The following is a 23703-nucleotide window of genomic DNA, read 5'->3' as shown; positions in this document are numbered from 1 at the left end:
TTGCATTACTGAAATAAATGAACTTTTGCACAATATTCTAATTTTTTGGGTTTCACCTGTAAGTGCCTGAAATAAATAAATAATAAATAGTTCTCAGTCCAGGAAGTAGAGGGTGACCCTGGATGATGCCTGAACAAAGATTGCTTTATCCTTCAGGAGAGAAAAGCAGTTGGAGGCATTGTCAGGGGAAGTACTGTGATCTCTCTGAGAGATAATAAAAACATGGAAGTCCATGCAGATAGTGCTCTGCCCAGAATTCAAACCAAGGACTCCAGTGCTAACCACTAAGCCAATGTGCTGCCCTCACAGAGACACAAAGTGGAACGTAGATGGATCTGGGCACTATAAACTGAAAACACTATTTCATTCATCTACAATATTCCAAGCAAACTCACCTATTCCTCCATGTCTCTATGCTTTATTTTGTTGAGAAATCACTTTGAAAAACACCCCCATAGCATTTATAGCCATGGCCATCTTGAGTAAGGGCAGATGATTCATGTAGTATTAACTTCCTGGAATCCATCTGCCCTTAGCTCAGGCATGCGGGTGTCCGTAGCTGAGAATTTGCTCCTTCCCCTCCTCCAGATGAAAGCAAAAAAAATGCTCATGAAGACTCCTGGGATGTATGACATCATTTTGGCCTAGGCTGGAAACCAGGAAGCAGCTGAAGAAGTGTAAAAAAAAAAAAGAAGTTTTAAACAAGTAAATGTAATATACCTTCCTATCTGTTTACTAATGCTAGCAGCATAAGGATAGAAAATAGGTCATTTTAGGTGATTGAGAGAGTTTAGTTCCACTTTAGGGTCCATTGTTGTGATCGGGTTAATGGAATTCACTGACAAATATCTTTTTTTTTGTGTCTGTTGTGGAATGCGGTGACATTCCTCCTAAAATACAGCGACTACTAATCTTGAAAAGCTTTGCGTGCTGACATAGCAACCGGACCATAACAAATATGGTCTAAGCTGATGAAAATGAGAGTTCTCCCCCGGCTCTGTGTTTGTTTACATGCACGAGAAGATGAATGTTCCCCGGTCAGCAGAGACGTGGGAAGGTTTCTCAGACTTATGCCAGGACACTCGTCCCTTCAGAGAACTCTGGAGAGGGTCATCAAATGTCACCGTCTCCCATAGTTCAGAATCTGCGCAGCTTGACTGGAATGTTCCACCAACACAGCCCCATAGAGCTGAACGTTTGTTGCATGCGTTTATATACATCCAGAGCGCTTCGACCCGAATGACATCCAAAACTTTCCTTTAGTGTTGGATGAAACGGGGAAGGAGTAGAACCTCTGTCAGATTTTTATAGCGGGGGGGGGGGAGATTTCCCCTCACTTCCTATCCTGGTGACACAATAAAAGTAGGAGGGAGGGGTGGGCGCTGGATCTTTTATTGTGGCGGGTACTTTCATCGAAATTCACAATCAAATTAAAGGGAACCATTCCTCAACAGGCAGCTGAGCCGTGGTTTGCCCCCCAACTGCCAACCTAAAGCCTAGCAATGGCAAATTTAGCAAGCCTGTCAAGCTTGCCACTTTAGATGGGGCCATACCGCGAGCATGGGGTGGACTGACTATTTGGAAACTCGGGCACCGCCCGAGAGCCCGGGGTCAGTAGGGGGCCCCATGAGATGCCTCTGGTACCTTTTTCATAGGCTTTTTTGAGTTTGGGCAAGAACACAGGGGTCCCATGATCCCCTATTGCCCGGGGGCTCCATGAGTTGTCAGTCCGCCCCTGACCGTGAGCCAAATACTTAGTCTTCAGTTGTGGTTTGCTGCTTACATTTTAAATCACTGTTCGGCAAAAAAAAAATAAAACGGCATTCAGGAGGCATCAGGATCTCTTCCCGAATGCCTGAAAGCTGGTGCTTAACTGTCCTCTGAAAAGCAATCCACTACAGATTACTTTTCAGAGGTGACTGCAGTGTGAACTTAAAGGAGACTTCCGGGATAACCCTAACTACTCTTAAAAGTGTTCTCTCCCCCCTCTCAACACCTATGCTGACTAATCTGTGTAAGAGAGATGTATATACTTACCTGTGTACTTACCTATGTTCAGCAGGCACCCCCGTGTCAGGGGAGGGAAAAGGGGGTAGTAAGGCTCAACCTATGTGCAGTACTGCTGATTTCTTGTTGGTTGCTGGAAATGTTTGCACCAATCCATTCTTGGAAGGATTAATCCTAAATAATTTTGCATTTAAGTGGTTCTGTAGGCTGAAGATTTTTTTTATTTTAATGCATTCTATGTATGAAAATAAAAAAACCTTCTCTATGCAGCATCCCCCCCATTACTTACCTAAGCCTGATTGGGATCCAGCTTTGTGGCTTTCTCTGCTCTCTCCCTCCTCATTGACTCAACAGTGGAAACCATTGGCTTCCACTGATGCTAATCAAAGCCAATAAGGAGGGAGTGGGGGGTGGGGCTGAGCTGCGCTCTGTGTGCTCTCAACTTGGGAGCGAGCACGCACGGCTGCCCCCATAGCAAGCTGCTATGGCATTTAGCTGGGGGAAGGAGCCAGGAGCACCAGCGAAGGAGGATCGGGGCTGCTCTGTGTAAAACCATTGCTTCTTAGCAGGTAAGTATGACATGTTTGTTATAAAAAAAAATTTACACTTTTGTGTTCATATCAGTCCTAGAGGGAAATACTCTTTACTTGTTTTGTTGTTTTGTCATGAGAAAACATTCTCTGTTCTCTTTATACTCCCTTTCTAGGCACTTTTCTGCAGCACATTGACTGTTAGTGCTCATTAATGAATGGCTGCAGGGGGAGAATTCTCATCCAGAGATGCCAACAGCTGAACAAGGCTCTCTGGCACACAAAATCATTTTCCTATTTGCTTTATTTAATGTCACTCGTGTTCAATCTGTTTGCTTATTTTACATGCACCTAAAAAATAAATAATTCACGGAGTGCAATGAACAATCCTGAAATCAAGGCCATGCTGCAAGACAGCCGGATCTTTAATTATTATTTATTTAATAATTATTATTACTATTATACAGAATTTATATAGCGCCAACAGTTTGCGCAGCGCTTTACAAAATGAAGGTAGAGAGTACAGTTACAATACAATTTGGTACAAGAGGAAACAGAGGGCCCTGCTCCTTAGAGCTTACAATCTAAGAGGAAGGGAGTGATACAAAAGGTAATAGCTGTGGGGGATGAGCTGATGGAATAAATAAATGGCAGTTTACTAAGTAGAAGCAGGATAGGCTTCTTTAAAGAGAGAGGTTTTCAGGGATCGTCTAAAGGTGGATAGATTAGGAGATAGCTGGACAGATTTGGGGTAGGGAGTTCCATAGAATGGGAGAAGCTCAGGAGAAGTCCTGGAGGCAAGCATGGGAGGAGGTGATACAGGAACTTGAGAGCAGAAGGTCTTGGGAAGATCAAAGAGAGTGGTTTGGTTGATATTTTGAAACCAGCTGGGTGATGTAGCTGGGTGCAGAGTTGTAGATGGCTTTGTAAGTTGTTAGTATTTTATTCGTTGGATGAGTGGAAGCCAGTGGAGGGATTGGCAGAGAATAACGAGAAACTCCAGTGAAAAAAAAAAGGTTACATTTTATAGTGGCAATGACCTAACTCTGAAGTCTTGTCTTTTCCGTACGGCCAGTGTTGGTGTCTATATTATACGTCTGCATGTGTAAATTCTCAACATGTCACAATGTACAGCAACAGTATCCTTTTTTAAAAGAGTTCGACCTTTCATCATTAACAATCCATCCTTGAGTTTCAGTCCAGTGACTAAGATGATTTTTTAGATTGTGAGGAAGAATAGTACACATGGGATAAGGAATAGAAGTGCCACTCCAAATTTAAAAATTCCAGAATTATATTTTATTTGAAATCACCAAGAAAAATCCAGTGCATTTTGGGGGGCTTCAAGCAACCCACTATGTCAGGTCTATAAATATATAAAACTGCAAAAATAATTATCGTATTTAACCACTTGCTCTCCGGAGGATTTACCCCCCTTCCTGACCAGGAATTTTTTTGCGATACGGCGCTACATTACTTTAACTGACAATTGCGCAGTCATGCAAAACTGTACATAAATGAAATTTATGTCATTTTTTCCCCACAAAAGAGCCTTCTTTCAGTGGCATTTGATCACCTGTGCATTTTTTTGTTTTTTAGTGCTGTAAAACATATCCAGTAAAAAAAGTTTAAAAAATCTAATTTCGTGATAAATTTAGGCCAAATTGTATTCTGCTACATATCTTTGGTAAAAAAAAATCCCTATACATGTAAATTAATTGGTTTATGTGAAAATTATAGCATTTGCAAATGATGGTATATATAATGCAATTTTTATTTGTATCTTTTTTACACTAGTAATGGCGGCGATCAGCGACTCATAGCATGACTGAGGCAGGCATTCTGACACTGGGTGGGAACTAACTGCCACTGGCATCCTAATGACACTAATACAGTGATCAGTGTTAATAAAAAGCACTGACACTGTACTAATGACACTGGGCAGGAAGGGTTAACATCTGGGGTGATCAAAGGATTAACTGTGTGCTTTGTGCTGTTTTACATTATGTGCTGTGTGTGTTTTACTATGGAGACATGCTGCTTTGTATTTCTCTGCTGTGCAGAGAAATACACAGCAGCATGTTCTTCCTGGCAGGAGAGAGACCTGGGAGGTTTACACACAGGTCTCTTCTGTCAATGTTACTCTCCGATCTCCAGGTGCCGGCGGGGAATTCTACTATAGGGCGGCGGGCAAGCGGTTAAACAATGCTAAAAAAATTTTTTTTCAAATACACAAAGATGAATATACTAAAATGATTATTATTAGAAACTCAATAATAATAATAATCCATTAAAAATTACAAATGAATTATAAACCTGCATTCACACTACGGCATTTTGAATTGCGAGCAGAATCGCCATGATTCTGCCCCTGATTTCAAAACACTCTGCTAAAATAGCTAATTGCAGAATCATGCTGCAATCATGGCATCCACATCACACAAAACAGTTCACCCAAAAAGAAGTTCCTGAACGTCTTTTGGGCGACACGTGTCACACGATGCGGTTTGCCACGATTGCAGAATGATTTATCGTGCGACAACCATAGCAGAACCGCACTCAGGTGCCTGAACTATCTTTTCCAGTCTCTTCATTACCACCGTGCCAAACAATATATATATTTGTGTATGCAGTGAGAGCCCTTCAGGACCAAATCGCTAAGTGACGTCATATAGTGCTTGTGTCCCTTTATTTAGGGCTCATATATGCATTCCCAACCAGGTCAGATGACTCCTTGCTCCTCTGTCTCCTTCTTCTCTCAATTGTACTCCTCAGCCATACATAGGTAAAGAGAGATCACCATACAAGGTGCTTTATCCTTAAAATATTTATTAGCCGTAAAAACAATTCCAAATACACACTCACCGGAGTTGGTTTGGAGTCACTATTAACCACTTCAAGTCTGGACACTTCCACCCCCTTCCTTTCCAGGATAATTTTCAGCTTACAGTGCTATTACACTTTGAATGACAATTGCATGCAACTCTGTACCCATATGAATTTTTTTAGCATTTTTTTGAGACAGATAAAACTTTATTTTGGTGGTATTTATTCACCACTGGGATTTTTTTTTTTTGCTATATAAATGAAAAAGTCCAAAAATTTTGAAAAAAAGTGTTTTTTTTCAAAATAAATAATCTTTCTTCATAAATCTTGGCCAAAATGTATTCAGTTATCATTTTAGTAAAACAAAAAAAAAAAACATAAATTAGTTTATAACCAAACATTATAATTTTTCAAAACATTTTTTTACATTTTTATTTTATTTTTTTATATTATTATTTATTTTTTTAATTTTCTTTAACATACTGTCACCCTAGCAGTACAGTGTCACCATAGTGAAACTGTACTACTTGTGGGGAGTGATGAAAATTTTTTTTTTTTACACTGATTGCTTTTCCACCCATAAAGGCTGTAAAAGCAATAATTTCTCTTTCTCTCTGGCTGCATTCTGTGAGAGCTGTGATTGGTCACAGCTTGTCACATGGTACAAGGCTGTTGTGAATAGCCTTGTACCATGCAAGCTCTGTGATCATTCACAGATTTCACACGTAGTAAGCAATGATGTCAGGAAGTGACATCTTGCTTACTACTATTCATGGGATTGGTACAGTGATCAGTGTTCAAGGGAGCATGCACAGGCTGTAAATGCAGGCCTGTTTATGAACAGCAACCCGCTCCTGCACTGCTCCCGTCAGCCATTTATGTACATGAGCCGGACGGAAAGTGGTTAAGGCTTGGTTCACACTGGATTTAAAATTGCGCGTCTTGCTTGCGATTTCACCACGTTTTCTGAAGATTTGTTTGCAACTTATGAAGATTTCCCAACGATTTCTTGCGTTTTCCATTGCGTTTTGCAATGCAATTTCTATTGTAGTCTATGTATGTGAAATTGCAACAATCTGCAGAAAAAGTAATACAAGAACTACTTTTGAAATCACTCTGCAGCAAATCGCGTATATTAAGACACTCACACTCACATTCATTAGATCCGATTTCAGGGACGATTTCAATTCCCAAATCGCACCTGAAATCGCGGCAGTGTGAACCAGGGCTAACAGGGATGCACAGTTGATGTCGGGACTGGAATACACATTATTGGCATTGGACTGTTGGATATCAGTTGCACAATGTTTATATAAGTTTGCTTTATATGTTATTTTTTGCACTGGTACCTATAGTGTACAATTTCTAATTCATTTCTTTTATTTGCTGTGAAGCGTGACACTTATTTAGGTATATACAGTATTCGTTAAGTCTGTTTATTCACTGAAGTCGCTCCTACAGGGAAGCAATGATTATTATCTCTCTAGCATGCGTTTCTCGCACATTTGGTGGGTTGATGTTCTATGGTTTGGCCGATGCGCTCCTTTCATGTAAAATACATGCGGTTATGGGGCGCTGTATTCCAGAGGTTTGCCGTCTGTTCACTACAGCGTGTTGCTCTTTGTTAAAACAAAATATATTTTATTCCTCCTTCATGACTCATCTACTTTACAACAAAAGGTCTTATTATCTATTTATGAGTGTTAATTGTTTTCTGCCTGCTGCTCACAGAAGCGGGGTGAGTGCCAAGTACATTCGCTCAGGGGATACAAAAATTTGGAGAATAATTGCCTATAGAGGCTTATAGAATGTCAGAAACATGAGGATGAATTTACTTAATTAGGTTCTCACTGGAGCAGATGTGTCTTCTACTTGTTCAAAGGGATTGTATCCTGAAACCCGACTAAAACGTTGCCTTGAGCTTCCAAGTTGCACTCAGGTGGAAGTTTAATGGAAGTTAAGTCACTCATGCACAGGTTTGGTGTATTGAGAAAATACGAAAGCTGCCATTGCTGAAGCCTGCCTTTGAAAATGCAAATTGCTTGGCTGTTTTACCCAGGAGAAAGAAAATCCAGGTGGCTCACTCCAAGCAATGAGATCCAAAAGCCTTTATTGAAAAAACCATAAAAGTACATTAAAAAAACCCTCCTGGATGCATTTACCAGGTATATACAGTATGTGTGTTGGCCGATCTGACAGCTTGGTTATGATAAAGCACAATGTACATGTGAAACACGTTAACCCTGAAGGTGGAGAAGGATCTGGGGGAATCAATGGTGGAGAAGGATCTGGGAGTTCTGGTAGATCACAAGCTTAATAATGGTATGCAATGCCAAGCTGCGGTTTCTAAAGCGAGCAAAACCCTCTCTTGTATTAAAAGAGGTATAGACTCCAGAGAGAGAGATATCATATTACCCCGGTACAAATCATTAGTAATACCTCATCTGGAATATGCAGTTCAATTCACAAAAAGAACATTGGGGAACTGGAGAAAGTACAGAGAAGGGCAACCAAACTGATAAGAGGCATGGAGGAGCTCAGCTATGAGGAAAGATTAGAGGAACTGAATTTATTCTCTCTTGAGAAGAGGAGATTAAGGGGGGATATCATCTCCATGTATAAATACATCAGTGGTTCATATAGTGAACTCCGTGTAGAGCTATTCACCCTGAGCTCATCACAGAGGACAAGGGGACACTCTTTATGTCTGGAGGAAAAGAAATGTAATCTCCAAACACGGAAAGGTTTCTTCACAGTAAGAGCTGTGAAAATGTGGAATAGACTCCCTCAAGAGTTGGTTCTGACCAGCTCAGTGGATTGCTTCAAAAAAGTCCTGCATTCTTTCTTGGATACACAGAATATAACTGGATACTAACATTTATAGGTAAAGTTGATCCAGGGAATATCCGATTGCCTCTTGGGGGATCAGAAAGGAATTTTTTTTCCCAGCAGGCGCAAATTGGATCGTGCTTTGCTGGGTTTCTTTGCCTTCCTCTGGATCAACTGTGGGTATATATCATACATTGACATATAATCGATTATTGCAGCGCTAGACATATAATGAAAATAGCATATATATAAAACACTAGTCACAGTAAAATGTCACACATCTAATCATGCAAAAAAAGTGACCAAACAATGTGATTATGTAGAGGAATAGATCTCAATAATAAACGTGTCCCCCAGTGCCACTCACTGATGTGAATGTGAGTAAAGTAAGTATCACAAAAAGTTCATAACACTATGCCGTGGTGTTCAACTCCAAGCAATATGATGCAATGCAAGTGATTACACAATAACTTCAGGTTACGCGGTGACGCAGCATCCGGTTTGGCGGTGACGTACTTCCGGTACGGCCACCATCTTAGAACACCTTAGTGTACCTGGAAACCCATGCAGTACACCCATACATCCCTATGGACTGTGGATTGTTACCTTAGCATATTCTTCCTATGCTTACAGTGGGGATCGAAAGTTTGGGCACCCCAGCTAAAAATTTGTATTAATGTGCATAAAGAAGCCAAGGAAAGATGGAAAAATCTCCAAAAGGCATCAAATTACAGATTAGGCATTCTTATAATATGTCAACAAAAGTTAGATTTTATTTCCATCATTTACACTTTCAAAATAACAGAAAACAAAAAAATGGCGTCTGCAAAAGTTTGGGCACCCTGCAGAATTTATAGCATGCACTGCCCCCTTTGCAAAGCTGAGACATGCCAGTGTCATGGATTGTTCTCAATCATCGTCTGGGCAGACCAGGTGATGTCAATCTCAAAGGTTTTAAATGCCCAGACTCATCTGACCTTGCCCCAACAATCAGCACCATGGGTTCTTCTAAGCAGTTGTCTAGAAAACTGAAACTGAAAATAGTTGACGCTCACAAAGCTGGAGAAGGCTATAAGAAGATAGCAAAGCGTTTTCAGATGTCAATATCCTCTGTTTGGAATGTAATTAAGAAATGGCAGTCATCAGGAACAGTGGAAGTCAAAGCAAGATCTGGAAGACCAAGAAAAATATCAGACAGAACAGCTCGCAGGATTGTGAGAAAAACAATTCAAAACCCACGTTTGACTGCACGATCCATCCAGAAAGATCTGGCAGACACTGGAGTTGTGGTACACTATTCCACTATAAAGAGATACTTGTACAAATATGGTCTTCATGGAAGAGTCATCAGAAGAAAACCTCTTCTACGTCCTCACCACAAAAATCATCGTTTGAACTTTGCAAATGAACATATAGACAAGCCTGATGCATTTTGGAAACAAGTTCTGTGGACCAATGAGGTTAAAATTGAACTTTTTGGCTGGAATGAGCAAAGGTACGTTTGGAGAAGAAGGGGCGCAGAATTTAATGAAAAGAACCTCTGTCCAACTGTTAAGCATGGGGTTGGATCAATCATGCTTTGGGGTTGTGTTGCAGCCAGTGGCACAGGGAACATCTCACGAGTAGAAGGAAAAATGGATTCAATAAAATGTCAGCAAATTTTGGATGATAACTTGATGCCATCTGTGAAAAAGCTGGAGTTAAAGAGAGGATGGCTTCTACAAATGGATAATGATCCTAAACACACCTCTAAATCCACGGGGGATTACATCAAGAGGCGTAAACTGAAGGTTTTGCCATGGCCATCACAATCTCCTGATCTCAACATAATTGAAAATCTATGGATAGACCTTAAAAGAGCAGTGCGTGACAGACAGCCCAGAAATCTCAAAGAACTGGAAGACTTTTGTAAGGAAGAATGGGCAAAGATACCTCAAACAAAAATTGAAAGACTCTTGGCTGGCTACAAAAAGCATTTACAAGCTGTGATACTTGCCAAAGGGGGCAGTACAAGATATTAACTCTGCAGGGTGCCCAAACTTTTGCAGATGCCATTTTTTTGTTTTCTGTTATTTTGAAAGTGTAAATGATGGAAATAAAATCTAACTTTTGTTGACATATTATAAGAATGTCTAATCTGTAATTTGATGCCTTTTGGAGATTTTTCCATCTTTCCTTGGCTTCTTTATGCACATTAATACAAATTTTTAGCTGGGGTGCCCAAACTTTCGATCCCCACTGTATGTCATCCGGATGAGAGGTATATCGTGCTGAGACCAGGAGCCAGTGTATCCTGAATACCTACCAGATGGGAAGCCTATGGGAGATTTGATGGTAATTTCTATCTATGGTGGATCAAGATCCTGAGTGATCTTAAAGGCATATAGGCCCTTTGGGCCGTAGAGTGGAGGTGAGGGGGCAATTTTACCACAGGAGGAGAGTCACTTACCATCACCTGAAGTTATTGTGTGATCACTTGCATTGCATCATATTGCTTGGAGTTGAGCACCACGGCATAGTGTTATGAACTTTTTGTGATACTTACTTTACTCACATTCACATCAGTGAGTGGCACTGGGGGACACGTTTATTATTGAGATCTATTCCTCTACATAATCACATTGTTTAGTCACTTTTTTTGCATGATTAGATGTGTGACATTTTACTGTGACTAGTTTTTTATATATATGTTATTTACATTATATGTCTAGCGCTGCACTAATCGATTATATGTCATTGTAATATTGCTGTTGGGTACCAGTTTGAGTGCTAGCGGCTTCCAATTGTTATAGGGACTCCATTGAGCGCAGGAGGATTACATATTTTTAATATATCATACATTATTTTTTATGGTTGAACTGGATGGACTTTTTTCAGCCAGACTAACTATGTAACCCTTCCCGCCCCTGTGTGTACATCTGTGTGCTGTTTACGGATTTATTGAATTAAGGCTTTTGGATCTAATTGCTGGGAGTGTAGGGATTTTCTTTCTCCTGGGTACTGCAGCTGCAACTGGGCAAGCACTTCAGATTACACAGAAATCACACTGCCTGCCGCCAGCTTACCTTTGAGCATGCATTTGCCTGGCTGTTATGTTGAGGGCCCAGGGCTTTCATATTTTTAATATTTTCTGAGTCACTGACCTGGAATAAATAGGTAGCCTACTTATCTCCACCTCATCCAGTTGTAGATGCTTGGCAGCAGCTCTTCTCTCTCTCTCTCCTAACTAGACATTGAGGCGGAAGCAGAAGCCATTGGTTCCTACTGCTGTCAATCGCAGCCTGTGAGGATCACGTTTAGCTTTAATTATAAGTCACATGTAGGCCCTGACTCATCAAACTGCAGTATCACTGGAAATGATAATTACTAGACCTAAGCGGTTTGTTTCATTCCAAATTTAGATGACATTTTTGTTATTCTGAGATTCAGATATATCCAAATTTCTAAATTACAACAGTAATTAATTTAAACAAATCCAAACTAATGAAACAAAATTTCATCCAAAATTTGAATCAAATTCAAATCAAATTTGAAATATAAATATATTGCTGACTATTGATGATTTCCTTTAGAGACTATGTGTATTAGTTTATAATATAGCTGTCTTCTGAGATTCGATTTACAAAAAGAATAGAATAAAATATAAAAAAATATAATAGAAAATGAAGGAATAGAATATAAAAGAATAGAATAGAAAGAAAAAGAATAGATTTTAATAGAATAGTGTTGAATAGAATATAGCTGTCTTCCGAAATTTGAATTTAAAAAAAGAAAAGAAGAGAGTAAAACAGAATAGAATCAAATAGAAAAAAAATAGAATAGAAAATAAAAGAATAGAATAGAAAAAAATATAAATTTGATTAGAATAGAGCAACATAGAATATAGCCATCTTCCGAAATTCAAATAAAAAAAACAAAATAGAATAAAAAAGGATAGAATAGAAAAATAAAAGAATAGAATAAAATAGAATAGAAAATAAAAGAATATAATAGAATATTAAAAAATAGAATAGAAAAAAAAGGCATAGAGTATAAAAGAGTAGAATAGAAAAGAAAGGAATAGATTCGAATTGAATAGTGTAGAATAAAATAAAACACAATATAGCTGTCCTCCGAAATCTGAATTTTGAAAACAATAGAGTAAAACAGAACAGAATAGAATCAACAGGAAAATATTATAATAGAATATAAAATAAAAGAATAGAATAGAAAAAATATCATAAATTTGAATAGATCAGGATAAAATAGAATATAGCCATCTTCTGAAATTCAAATTTCAAAAAGAACAGAATAGAATAAAAAAGAATAGAATAGAAAAATAAAAGAATAGATTAAAATAGAATAGAAAATTAAGGAAAATAATATAGTATAAAAGCATAGAATAGAAAACATAAATAGATTAGAATAGAATAGAATTAATAAAATAGAAAGAATATAGCCATCTTCTGAAATTCAATTTTTAATTACAATAGAACCAGCTATTCTTCACAGTGAATTTGAATTGATTCGATATTATCCGGTCCAAAACAAATAAATGAAACAAAACAAAAATAACCTTGTTATGAATGCAGCTAAATGAAATTAGTAACTTAACGAATAGATCTGAAACGAAACAAAACACATTTTTTCATTCTGCACGTCTAATAATTCGTTTTTAAGGCCTGCTAAAATTACACAATAATATTGGTTGAGATGCACTTTAGCATGCCTAGAGAATGTTATTGCATCTTGAAAAATCAGAGCCATAAAGTAAATTGTTTTCAACAGCCAGTATGTTTGCAGAAGCTGTAAATTCTGGAAATTTCTCATGATTTGTCTCCCTCTCAGGTGATCGGGAGCTCCCTGTTGTTTGTCCATGACAAGAAGGAGCAGGCTAAAGTATGGATGATTGACTTTGGCAAGACCACCCCACTGCTGGAGGGCCAAGTTCTGGACCACAGAATAGCCTGGCTGGAAGGAAACCGTGAAGATGGATACCTGTTTGGGCTGGACAACTTGATCAATATCCTCAGAGACATGGCAAGTGAGGAAGACAACCATTAAAGGGGACTTCCGACCCCTCACTGACACTCCAGGAATGCACTACAAAACACTTTTAACTCTTCCCCCTGCCCGAGTTGGGACGCTGCAGTCTGGAGAGGCTCAGTCTCCTGCTGTTAAAGGGTCAAAAAAAACTTGTTTTAAAATGGAATCTGTAATTTTAGGTCTTGTAAATAGGTACTCCGCAGAACAAAAAAGACAGTTTTTTTTTCTATTCTAATTAAGAAAACAGAAACAAAACTGCATGTAGAAGTGCAGCAGGCTTATATTTGTTTCATCTGCTTTTTACTCCCCTTCCTAATTATCTCTCTTTTTTAATAAGTCCGTTATTATAGTTGTTGGGTTCTTTGGACAAAGTATCTTGGCCCTTTCAGAATATGGAGGTGACCAATTTGTAACGCGACCACATTGGGTGACCTTCCTACCAGTTATGTCAGTGAGGAGCTGCACTGCAAATATCCTCAAGGCTGCCATTCATTGGAAATTCCTATATGTAAAATATTTGTAAAAGTGTAAGATGTGGACTGGGGGAGTTTCCCTGGCAGAGTTTTCCATAGTGACCAATCAGATATTAGATCAGCTTTTTTCATGTTTCATGTTAGAGAGTTTAATGAGAAGAATCTAATTACCTACTACAAATGGCAAACATTTTCAGAGCATTGGGGTTATTTACTTAAACTGGAGAATGTAGAATCTGGTGCAGTTCTGCATAGAAACCAATCAGCTTCCAGGTTTGATTGTCAAAGCTTAAAGTAGCTGTAAATCCTTACATATACCCAGTGAACTGACCGGCCTCAGGTGATACACAGAGAGGAAACAAATCCTCCTACATAAGTTGTACCTCTTTGTCTGCAGTCTTCTCTTCTCTACATCCGTTGAAAGTGCTGACTTTATAAAGCTTGTAGAGCTGTCAAAAAGAAGAGGGCGGAGAGCTGAAGTTACACCCCCCTCCACACAGCTCACAGGAACAGAGATGAGGCTGTCCATTAGATGGAGCTCCCTGCCTTGTCACCATTTTTCTCTTGGTGTCAGGAAAACATGTCAGAAGTGACTCATGCAGAGGAATGAAGCAGTAGACAGAAATGACACTTAGTGCTCTTAATTGAGACAATTACACACTAAAGAGGGATGTGTTTGTTCATATTTCATGTCTGGTGTTTACAACCAAGCTGAAGTTAGCAGCTGATTGGCTACCATGCACAGCTGAAGCAGATTCTGAGTGATCCAGTTTTAGTAAATCCCTCCTATTATGCCTAATGCTTCAATCACAAAAAGCCCATATGCACTCACCGACCACTTTATTAGGTACATCTGTTGAATTGCTTGGTAATTCAAATTGCTGATCAGCCAATCACATGGAAGCAACTCAATGCATTTAGGCATCTAGACAAGGTGAAGATGACTTTCTGAAATTCAAACTGAGCATCAAAATGGGAAGAAAGGGGATTTAAGTGTCTTAGAATGTGGCATGGTTGTTGGTGCCAGATGGACTGGTGTGAGTATTTTACAAACTGCTGATCAACTGGGATTTTCAAGCACAACCATCTCTAGGGTTTTCAGAGAATGGTCCGAAAAAGAGAAAATATCCAGTGAGCGGCAGTTATGTAGACGAAATTGCTTTGTGGATGTCAGAGGTCAGAGGAAAATGGGGACACTGGTTTGAGATGATAGAAAGGTAACATTGTGATTCGGGAAGGCAAAAGTTTGCTTATATCTGATGTTCTACTGAAGATACAGTATATGTCAGTGGTGGACTCCTAAACAGTAGGGAGGACTTTCTACATTCCTTAACATTCCACACGGCCATGTGTTTCTCATATCAAACACAACAACAGGTCATTATATTTTATCATTACCAAAATGATACTAGGAGCATTCCTCTTCCAGATATTAAGCTATGATGTCACGTTGGGCAGCGCAGTACTGTTACTACAATAGGACAGTTCTATTTTGGGCTGTTCATGGACTCAAAAATACATCTGATTTTAGCATTACTCCCAAGAGAGGAGATCAAGGCAGGCAGAAGAAGGTATGTGAAGAACAGAGGAGAGAATAGATATTGCTCAGACCCAACAATTACAGAAAAGTCTTTGGTTGTTGTACTTATCTAGAAAGGGAAACAGACATTTTGTTTCCTGTTCCTAAAGGACCATGTTTATTGGCTTCGGATTTGTGTCGATGGGCAAATGCAGTTTGCTTTGAAATCAATAGGAAGCACTTCTGAGATCATTTATAGTTCATATGTTTGAACCAACATTACTACCTTTATCCACTCCTGTGAGCTCCCTCCCCCTTCCTCCTATATAATACATGGTGAAGGTAACAAATGGCTCTTTATTTTATGGAAAAGTGAAACGCACGTGAATGTACAATATATATAATTATCCAGTATATACACAGGTGTGTACAGCCTATAGGATTAGGGTGCACACCAAAGCTTATATATATATATATATATATATATATATATATATATATATATACACACACACACACAATCTTCCTTGTGGCATTCTGCCCTGCTGGCACATTATCTCTCTACCTGCAGATTCAGAGTGAGAGAGCCATGCTGCCACACTTCTATTATGAGCAGAGCCGCTGAATAGGAGTTCTTTCCCATCTCCATATGGGTACAGGGTGATAATACGAACGGGGGGATTACGGTGTGCCCAGGCACATCCAGCATACCCTGTATGCATGCCTATGAATATATATACATTATGTAAATGTAGACTAATCATCAAGATCCCAACTTTCCAGTTATAGGCTTCTAGGAGTTCCATAATTTGTATTTGTGATTGAGTAGGGAAGGGGTAGCGCTACTGTCAAGTCTTTAAATGATATCTGCATCCCCATCCAAGATATTTTTCTTCTCTTCCTATTCTGTCTGACACCTGTCATCTGGACTGGAATGGAGGGGAAATCTCCCTTATGGGAACACATGTGGCAATAAAAGCTAACAAGGTCTAAACCTCCCCACTTTACTAGAAAATGTATGCAAATTGTTCTACTTAAAATAATGAACAGGAATCCATTAGAATGCTTCCAAATGGGAGCACATATAGCAATATGGAGTGTTCTAAGGGTTCTAACCATTCCACTTATCCCAAAACTTAAAGAAAAATTGACTGGTTTGAATTTGGCATTTTGTTGCCAAAGCTTAAGTAATGTTACACGTACTGTATGCAGGATGAGGGAGTCTAGAATTGCAACATCACACCATAATATTTATGTCTGGATACAAGTTTATTCCAAAGGCAATTTATTTACAAATCCAACGCGTTTCAGGGTCTGTGCTCCACTCCTTCATCAGGGCTTAAATGTAACCAAAAAAATTACAAGTAATAGTAATAAATATATTTTATAAACATTGATACCAACGAGCTGAATGAAAAAAAAAACAGATTGCTGCATCCTGCTGGGACCCCGCAGGCACCCGCCGCTGTCAGAATACACTGATCGGTGGCTCCAGCTGCAAATAGAGGAAAAATGGTCATCATGTCGCTTTGACAGAAGTCAACCAAAAAACATCTATTTAGTATTGATAGCCAGACACTGATTAAAATTCTGAGCTGTCCAAATTTCTATCAGTGATGGCCAGCTTCACTCATTCTCATCACAACCCAAGGTGATCGCGGAAATCCTTCAGTGAGTAAAAGCTGCCAGCCCAATATACCAGATTCTCCATACTTATACCACCATGATATCACTGGCTGATAACAACAGTACAAAATGATTATCTAATAAAACTCCAGGGTTCCAGCACCTTTACCCATCTTTCCTATTTACATTTGTACGGGATGGCAGTCCTTTGTCTGCTCCTAGCAGCTAAGTGAAGCTGAATGTTTATAAAGAGGCCACAGATGTAGTTTCCTTGTGTCAAGACTGAATGGCTGCTCTTTACAGCTTCCTGACCTTGTGCACGTTCAGGATATCCTCAGCTCAGCATGGTGGTCATTATATTGATCCATCGTCACTCATTCGAGGATTTCCGGGTGACCCCGCCTCATAGAACAGCTGGGGGATCACTGGCCCTGTTTATGATTAATTTTAGAAGAACAATGCCAAGGAATTCCAATGAGCTTCCCTTCATTTTCCACGGCACATTCTTCAGCCTGCTGTCATAGAGTCTGTGGGTTTCTAATAAAGTGAATCTGTCACATATGTACCAAAACTATTGTTTTACAGCAGGCTGAAGCTTCTTATAAAATCATATGATGATGGCAGTGTAATCAGCAGCAGAAAATCATCCATTTTCCTAGCTTTGTAAAGCAGAACTCCAGCCAAATACATATAGACACTGTGCGACATACCTCATAGGGTTTCAGTTGACCATACACATTCAGCCGTACGGACTGAGCAAGAAAAATCACTTGATTTCCCCATCCACGCTAAACAATGTGAATAGATGAATCTGCAGAGCAGGCTATTGTATTCTGACAGCCAGCACCAGTGGCTGTCAGGATGCCCAATCAGTGCCTGCACCCATCTGATTGGTACCAATCAGTGCCTACATCCACCCAATTGGTACCAATCAGTGACTATATCCACCTGATTGGTAGCAGTCAGTGCCTGCATCCACCCGATTCGTACCAGTCAGTGCCTGCATCCACCCTATTGGTACCAGTCAGTGCCTGCATCCACCCGATTGGTACCAGTCAGTGCCTGCATCCACCCAATTTGTACCAGTCAGTGCCTGCATCCACCCGATTGGTACCAGTCAGTGCCTGCATCCACCCGATTGGTACCAGTCAGTGCCTGCATCCACCCGATTGGTACCATGTTAGTGCCTGCATCCACCCGATTGGTACCAGTCAGTGCCTGCATCCACCCGATTGGTACCATGTTAGTGCCTGCATCCTTCCACCTGACACGTTCAACAAAAGATGATTAAAAATATCAACTTTTGTTGAGCCAGTTGGTATATTTGTTCTGTATGGCAAGACCAATTTCAGCGGCTGAAATTCAATTTGTGTATGCCAGGTTTATCCTTGTGATTTACACCTTCCCACCACTCTGCCTAGGTAGAAATGCTACACCTCTATTTACAAATTCAGATTGCAAAGTTCCTGTGTCACCTGCCTTCTGATTGGGCAATGACTAATGAAGACCATAGTGTGCTCTCCTACCACTCCAAGTTACCTTTACCCCATAGCTTACAGCTCTGATTGGTAGCACATCCAGAAGACCCTGATTGGCTCACAGTTCAGAACCCTCCACTCTCAGTCTGATGTCTGCTGTGCACTGGAAAAATAAAATGAATACAGATTTCAGACAGTTTCAGAGAAATATTTAAAGTGCATTTAATGTATAGCTGGATTGCCATGTTTGAAATCTTATTTTAAGTTCATTTTCCTTGCAACCCTATCCTTTTTGTTAAAAGAAAAGTATGGCCAAAGCTTTTTTAGCCATCCTTCCCTTCTGAGTCACAGAAGTGCACCCAGATTCAGCCAACAGATGGCTAAAGTCTGCTGTTGGCTGACATCACAGAGCCGGTAAAGACTCTAGCAGGATCCTGACTAAGGGATCCCACCCCCTCAACAGCCTGGTGCTCCAGTGAGCGCTGGAGGGGCAGAGCAGAGAGCCAGTGACTGACAGTCACCGCTCCATGCCGAGTGAAGACCAAAAACTGAATGATCATCGGTCATGTGATCACTTGGTTCTCAGTCTGAGGTCACATTCATCCTCATACTAACACACTGGGTTGGTGAGTGGTGCCCCTTCATTCCATCGAATATGTTTCTGCACCCCTGAATTGTGCATGGCTCCTGCTCCCTTCAATGCAACCGGGTGGAGAGCTCCATCTCAGCTTAGAGTTAGGATCACTGATTTTTTATTTCCCACACTCCTCCTTTAAAGCTGATCCCACGAATTACAATCAGATTGCTCAATATTTCCTTGGACCTACCAACAACTGTTGTGATGGGCAAACCAAAGTTGTTGAACTACACATTCACCCCCCCCCTTACATCAGGGTCCTCTTCAGAGTCCCATTTACATCAGATGAAAGCAGAGACCATAGCAGCCTCTGCTGACCTGAATCCTCAATCTACGCACACTGGGGATATGCCACTGACCATAGCTGCGGGCTGGAGAAAATCTTGTAGTGGGCCACATCTGGCCCATGGGCCGTAGTTTGGAGACCACTGATCTCAAGGGAAGAGGGAGGTTTGGGGTTGGAAATGTGGGTCATGCCTGGACATACACTGAGTTTGCACTTGCTTTTTTAAAGTATCCTTTGTTTTCACAGCAGATTGTAGCTGAGCCTATGGCATGTTCTGTTTGTATCTGTATTCCATGGACAAAGCTGTGCCTGTAGCCTTATATGGCTGCAATAATTATCTGAACAATTCCCACATTGCATAAAAAATACTTCAAAAGTCAGACATAATGGAACAAGATAGATAGATAAGTTAATAAATAATATTCATGTGTAATTATATCACTTTTCTGCCTTAAAATACGTAATATTTACCAGCGGTGGTGTGATGCTTAGGGTGTTGTCTGCAGCACGGTTTTTGTGGATTATGCATTTGTTGTTTTATTATCTCTTTATTGGTCTCCCACTATCTAGCTTTTTTTCCAAGTTTACATTATCACATGGAGAATAGCCTAGGTGTCTGTATACTGTATATACATCTATACATTAAGAAGTGCCTTACCAACTTGCTTTTTTTTTTCCTCTGTGTAATGTTTTTAAATAATATTTATTTCATTTTTTTTATTGCACAGGACACTACAACTAACTGCATGGCATATGATATTGTGTTTTATATTAATGCTTTAGTTGTGAGTTTACAGCATGGCATGCCATTGTCGCTTGTTTTGTTACATATACACCTTGCTGCCTGTACATATAGGTTATGCTGGTCCCCTCAGAGGGCTGATGGGTTTACTGCGTGTTTATTTGCTGTGACTGTTACCTGGTACATGCTTCTGTGTGACCACATTGTACACTCCTACAAGGGGACGCCCATGCGGTGCCTCCTGCCTGGTTTCTTAAATAAAGGCATACAACATCATTTTCTTGTTTGTGGTCCTGTTTTTATTTGTTAGATTTTCTATTTATTTTGATTGTTAGCAATAAATAAATAAATCAAAGAATGACATAGCAACTCTTGTTTAACCACTTGCCCTCCAGAGGATTCACCCCCCTTCCTGACCAGGCCATTTTTTGCGTTAAGGCGCTGTGTTATTTTAACTGGCAATTGCGCGGTCATGCAATGCTGCACCCAAACTAAATTTACATCCTTTTTTCCCACAAATAGAGCTTTCTTTCGGTAGTATTTGATCACCTGTGTGTTTATTTTTTGCACTATGAAAAAAAGCGACCATTTTCAGAAAAAAACAATATTTTTTACTTTTTGCTATTTAACATGTCCAGTAAAAAAATTTTACAAATCAAATTTCATCATAAATTTAGGCCAAAATGTATTCTGCTATATGTTTTTGCTAAAAAAAAAATCCCAATACATGTAAATTAATTGTTTATGTGAAAGTTATACTGTTTACAAATGGTAGTGTATATATACTGGGCTTTTGTTTTTGTTTCTAATTTTTACTAGTATTGGTGGTGATCAGCGACTTACAGCTGGACTGCAGCAGGCATTCTGATACTGGGGGGAACTGACTTGGTGTCACTGACATCCCCAGTGACACCAATACAGCGATCAGTGCTATTAAAAAGCACTGACATTGTACTAACGGCTCTGGACATGAACGGGTTAACATCTGGGGTGATCAAAGGGTTAATTGTGTGCTGTGTGTCGTATTACATAATGTTCTGTGTGTGTGCTTCACTGTAAGCACGCTGCTTTGCATGGCTGTGCTGTGCACAGCCATACAAAGCAGTGTGCAGGAGCTAACAAGGAGGATAACTGTTTTGTTTACTAACAGTTCTCCTCCCCCCCATTAGAGATCCTTGGCAATCACCGGGTGATTGACAGCCGTGGCTGCGAATGGCAGCGTGGGTAGGGCTTGCACGCGCCTCGCACGCCTCCTACCCAGAAGTGTAAATTCACGTATATATAGACATGCTGGTAGGTTAATTGGATCCTGTCTAAATTGCCCCTAGTATGTATGAATATAGGTTAGGGACCTTAGATTGTACACCCCTTGAGGGTTAGGGACTGATGTGAATGTACAATATATATGTAAAGCGCTGCATAAATTGACAGCGCTATAAGTACCTAAAATAAATAAATTTTGCGCACAGCTGCCGCCCTGTAGCAGTATTTCTGCTATGGGGTGGAGCTAAAGCAGTTAAAGATAAACTGCAGGCAAATACAGAGATGAATTACACATAAGGGAGCAATTTTACCTGTCATAGGATTTGTACTTCCGTCCATCCAGTCTTGCAATTTACACAGCTCCACTACACAGCACAGTCCTGTCTGGCAGGGCAGAAAATAATTTTTTTCTACTGCAGTTCAGTTACAGGTCTTGTCCCTCCCCAGCCTGAGACTGGACAGTGAAATGAGAAGCAACAGAGAGCAGACTGATGAGCTCATCTCCGTCACTATACTCCTATTAACAATATTCTTATTACAAGAAGCTGATACAAAGTCACAATCTGGTAATTACACTGCTTGCATTCAAAAATGAATTTGAACAAACTAAATAATTTGAAACAAAGTGTATGTAAAACCGGACAATTAACTTCTTTTTCTGCTACATTTTGGTCTGTTAAATATACCACCCAAAGTGTTTTGTTATATTTGTTTAAAAAAAAAATGAATGTCTAGCACTCATCACACAGGGAAAATTAAAATAAAAACCATTGAATAATTGACATACAATAACTAGAGCAGAGAAACTGCTCCTGAGAGTTGCTGTGTAGCTGCTGGCTGGAAACAAAGTATCTGTTCACACATAGGAAACAAATACAAATAATGAAACAAAATACAATTGATAACTATACAAATGACAGCTTGTAAAAGGATTCATCTGGAGGCTGTGAGCAGCTTCTAATTAGTGTTACTACAAGCTGAGCTAGGCTGCCTCCTCTGTAAGCCCGGGTTCACACTCATGTGGTGCGGTACATCGCATGCGATTCACACAGGAACCGCACCACATTCCTGTGCAAATCACATGCGAAATTTGTGTGGTGCGATTGGAGCAATACATTATGTATGGCTCAAATCACATTGCATCTGCACCAAAAAGGTGCAGGACCCTTTTTTGGGTCCGCACTAGAATCGGATCGCATGGGTATTCACATCTATGCAATCCAATTCTGCATATCGCACCGCGTTTTGCGGACCAATTTCGTGGTGTTGATAACTTAACATACACGCCGCAGCGGTTCCCATGAACGAGGTGCGATTGTGAGGCAGTGCGGAATTCACACAGAAAACGCTGCGAATTCCAAACCGCATCAATGTGAACCCAGGCTCAGGCTGGGAAACCGAATCTGTGACCAGAAAAGAAAAGAGAGAGAGGGTGCGCCAAAGCTGACCATAGTATAGTAAGCAAGTTTATTGTGGAGATAAAAAAAAAGGTAAAAGTTGCACTAACAAACAAATGTAGATGTAAACAGATGAAAACAGAAGTAAACTGATGAAAAATGGATGTAAGCAGATGAAAATCAGATTTAAACAGATGTAAACGGATGTAAACAGATGTGAAACTGATGTAAACAGATGAAAAATGGATGTAAGCGGATGAAAAACAGATGTAAGCAGATGTAATGGAAGTAAACGGATGGGAAACAGATGTAAACAGATGAAAAATGGATGAAAAACACATGTAAACGGATGTAAAATGGATGTAAACTGATGAAAAACCAGATGTAAATGGATGTAAAATGGATGTAAACTGATGAAAAAACAGATGTAAACTGATCGTTCTTGCTTGGAAAAAACATGACTGAACTGATGAAAAAAACAGAACGCCCGTATGAAAGAAGCCTAATTTTGCACTGCCCCTGTTGCCCAACCCACCTGACACCGACTACAATACACCTCCCTCCATGTTTTGGAGATAAAGAGGGGGGTGGGGTTCTGTAATCACTCCCTACCATCATTGTGAGAACACCACTCCTCCATAGATACTGTACAATGAGTCAGAGTTGTCACCCTAGAACAGGTAGTGTGTTACTTGTGGGATCATCAGATAAAACTCAAGGGAAAAAAAACCCTTAAAAAAAAAACGAATGCAGCCACCACATCTAAAGACTCGTAATTTATTCAATTTTTTCCGGAGCTTATATACACTTTAAATCCAAAAAGTTCACATGAGTTTTGTAATGTTTACTGCAGGCAGATTCCAGAGAGCTCCTCACATGAGTGATGGGTGTGCCTGCCTCCTGCACTCTTTGCTGCATAACATTCTGTTGACTTGGTTTATCGCCAACCTTTCCAAGGCAGGCTGATGGCTGAGCAGGGGCGGACTGACAACTCATGGGGCCCCTGGGCAATAGGGGATCATGGGGCCCCTGTGTCCTTGCCCAAACTCAAAAAAGCCTATGAAA

General features: G+C 40.0%; 1 protein-coding gene across 1 annotated transcript in view; it reads left to right on the top strand.

The window, feature by feature from the left end:
- The window catches only part of LOC149456431 (inositol-trisphosphate 3-kinase B-like), a 157207-nt gene extending 136953 nt beyond the window's left edge, over positions 1 to 20254 (top strand). Inside the window, exon 8 of the mRNA XM_089685101.1 lies at positions 13020 to 20254. Coding sequence (XP_089541227.1) covers positions 13020 to 13235 — 216 coding nt within the window. The 3' untranslated portion in view covers positions 13236 to 20254. The remainder of the gene's footprint in view (positions 1 to 13019) is intronic.
- Positions 20255 to 23703: the final 3449 nt, after the last annotated feature.

This window comes from Staurois parvus, unplaced genomic scaffold (genome assembly GCF_062004578.1).
Source record: "Staurois parvus isolate SC_StPar_1 unplaced genomic scaffold, SC_StPar_1.0 ptg000362l, whole genome shotgun sequence".
Classification (NCBI taxonomy): domain Eukaryota; kingdom Metazoa; phylum Chordata; class Amphibia; order Anura; family Ranidae; genus Staurois; species Staurois parvus.
Note: the sequence above shows the minus strand (reverse complement) of the source record. Positions and strands in the feature narration are given on the sequence as shown.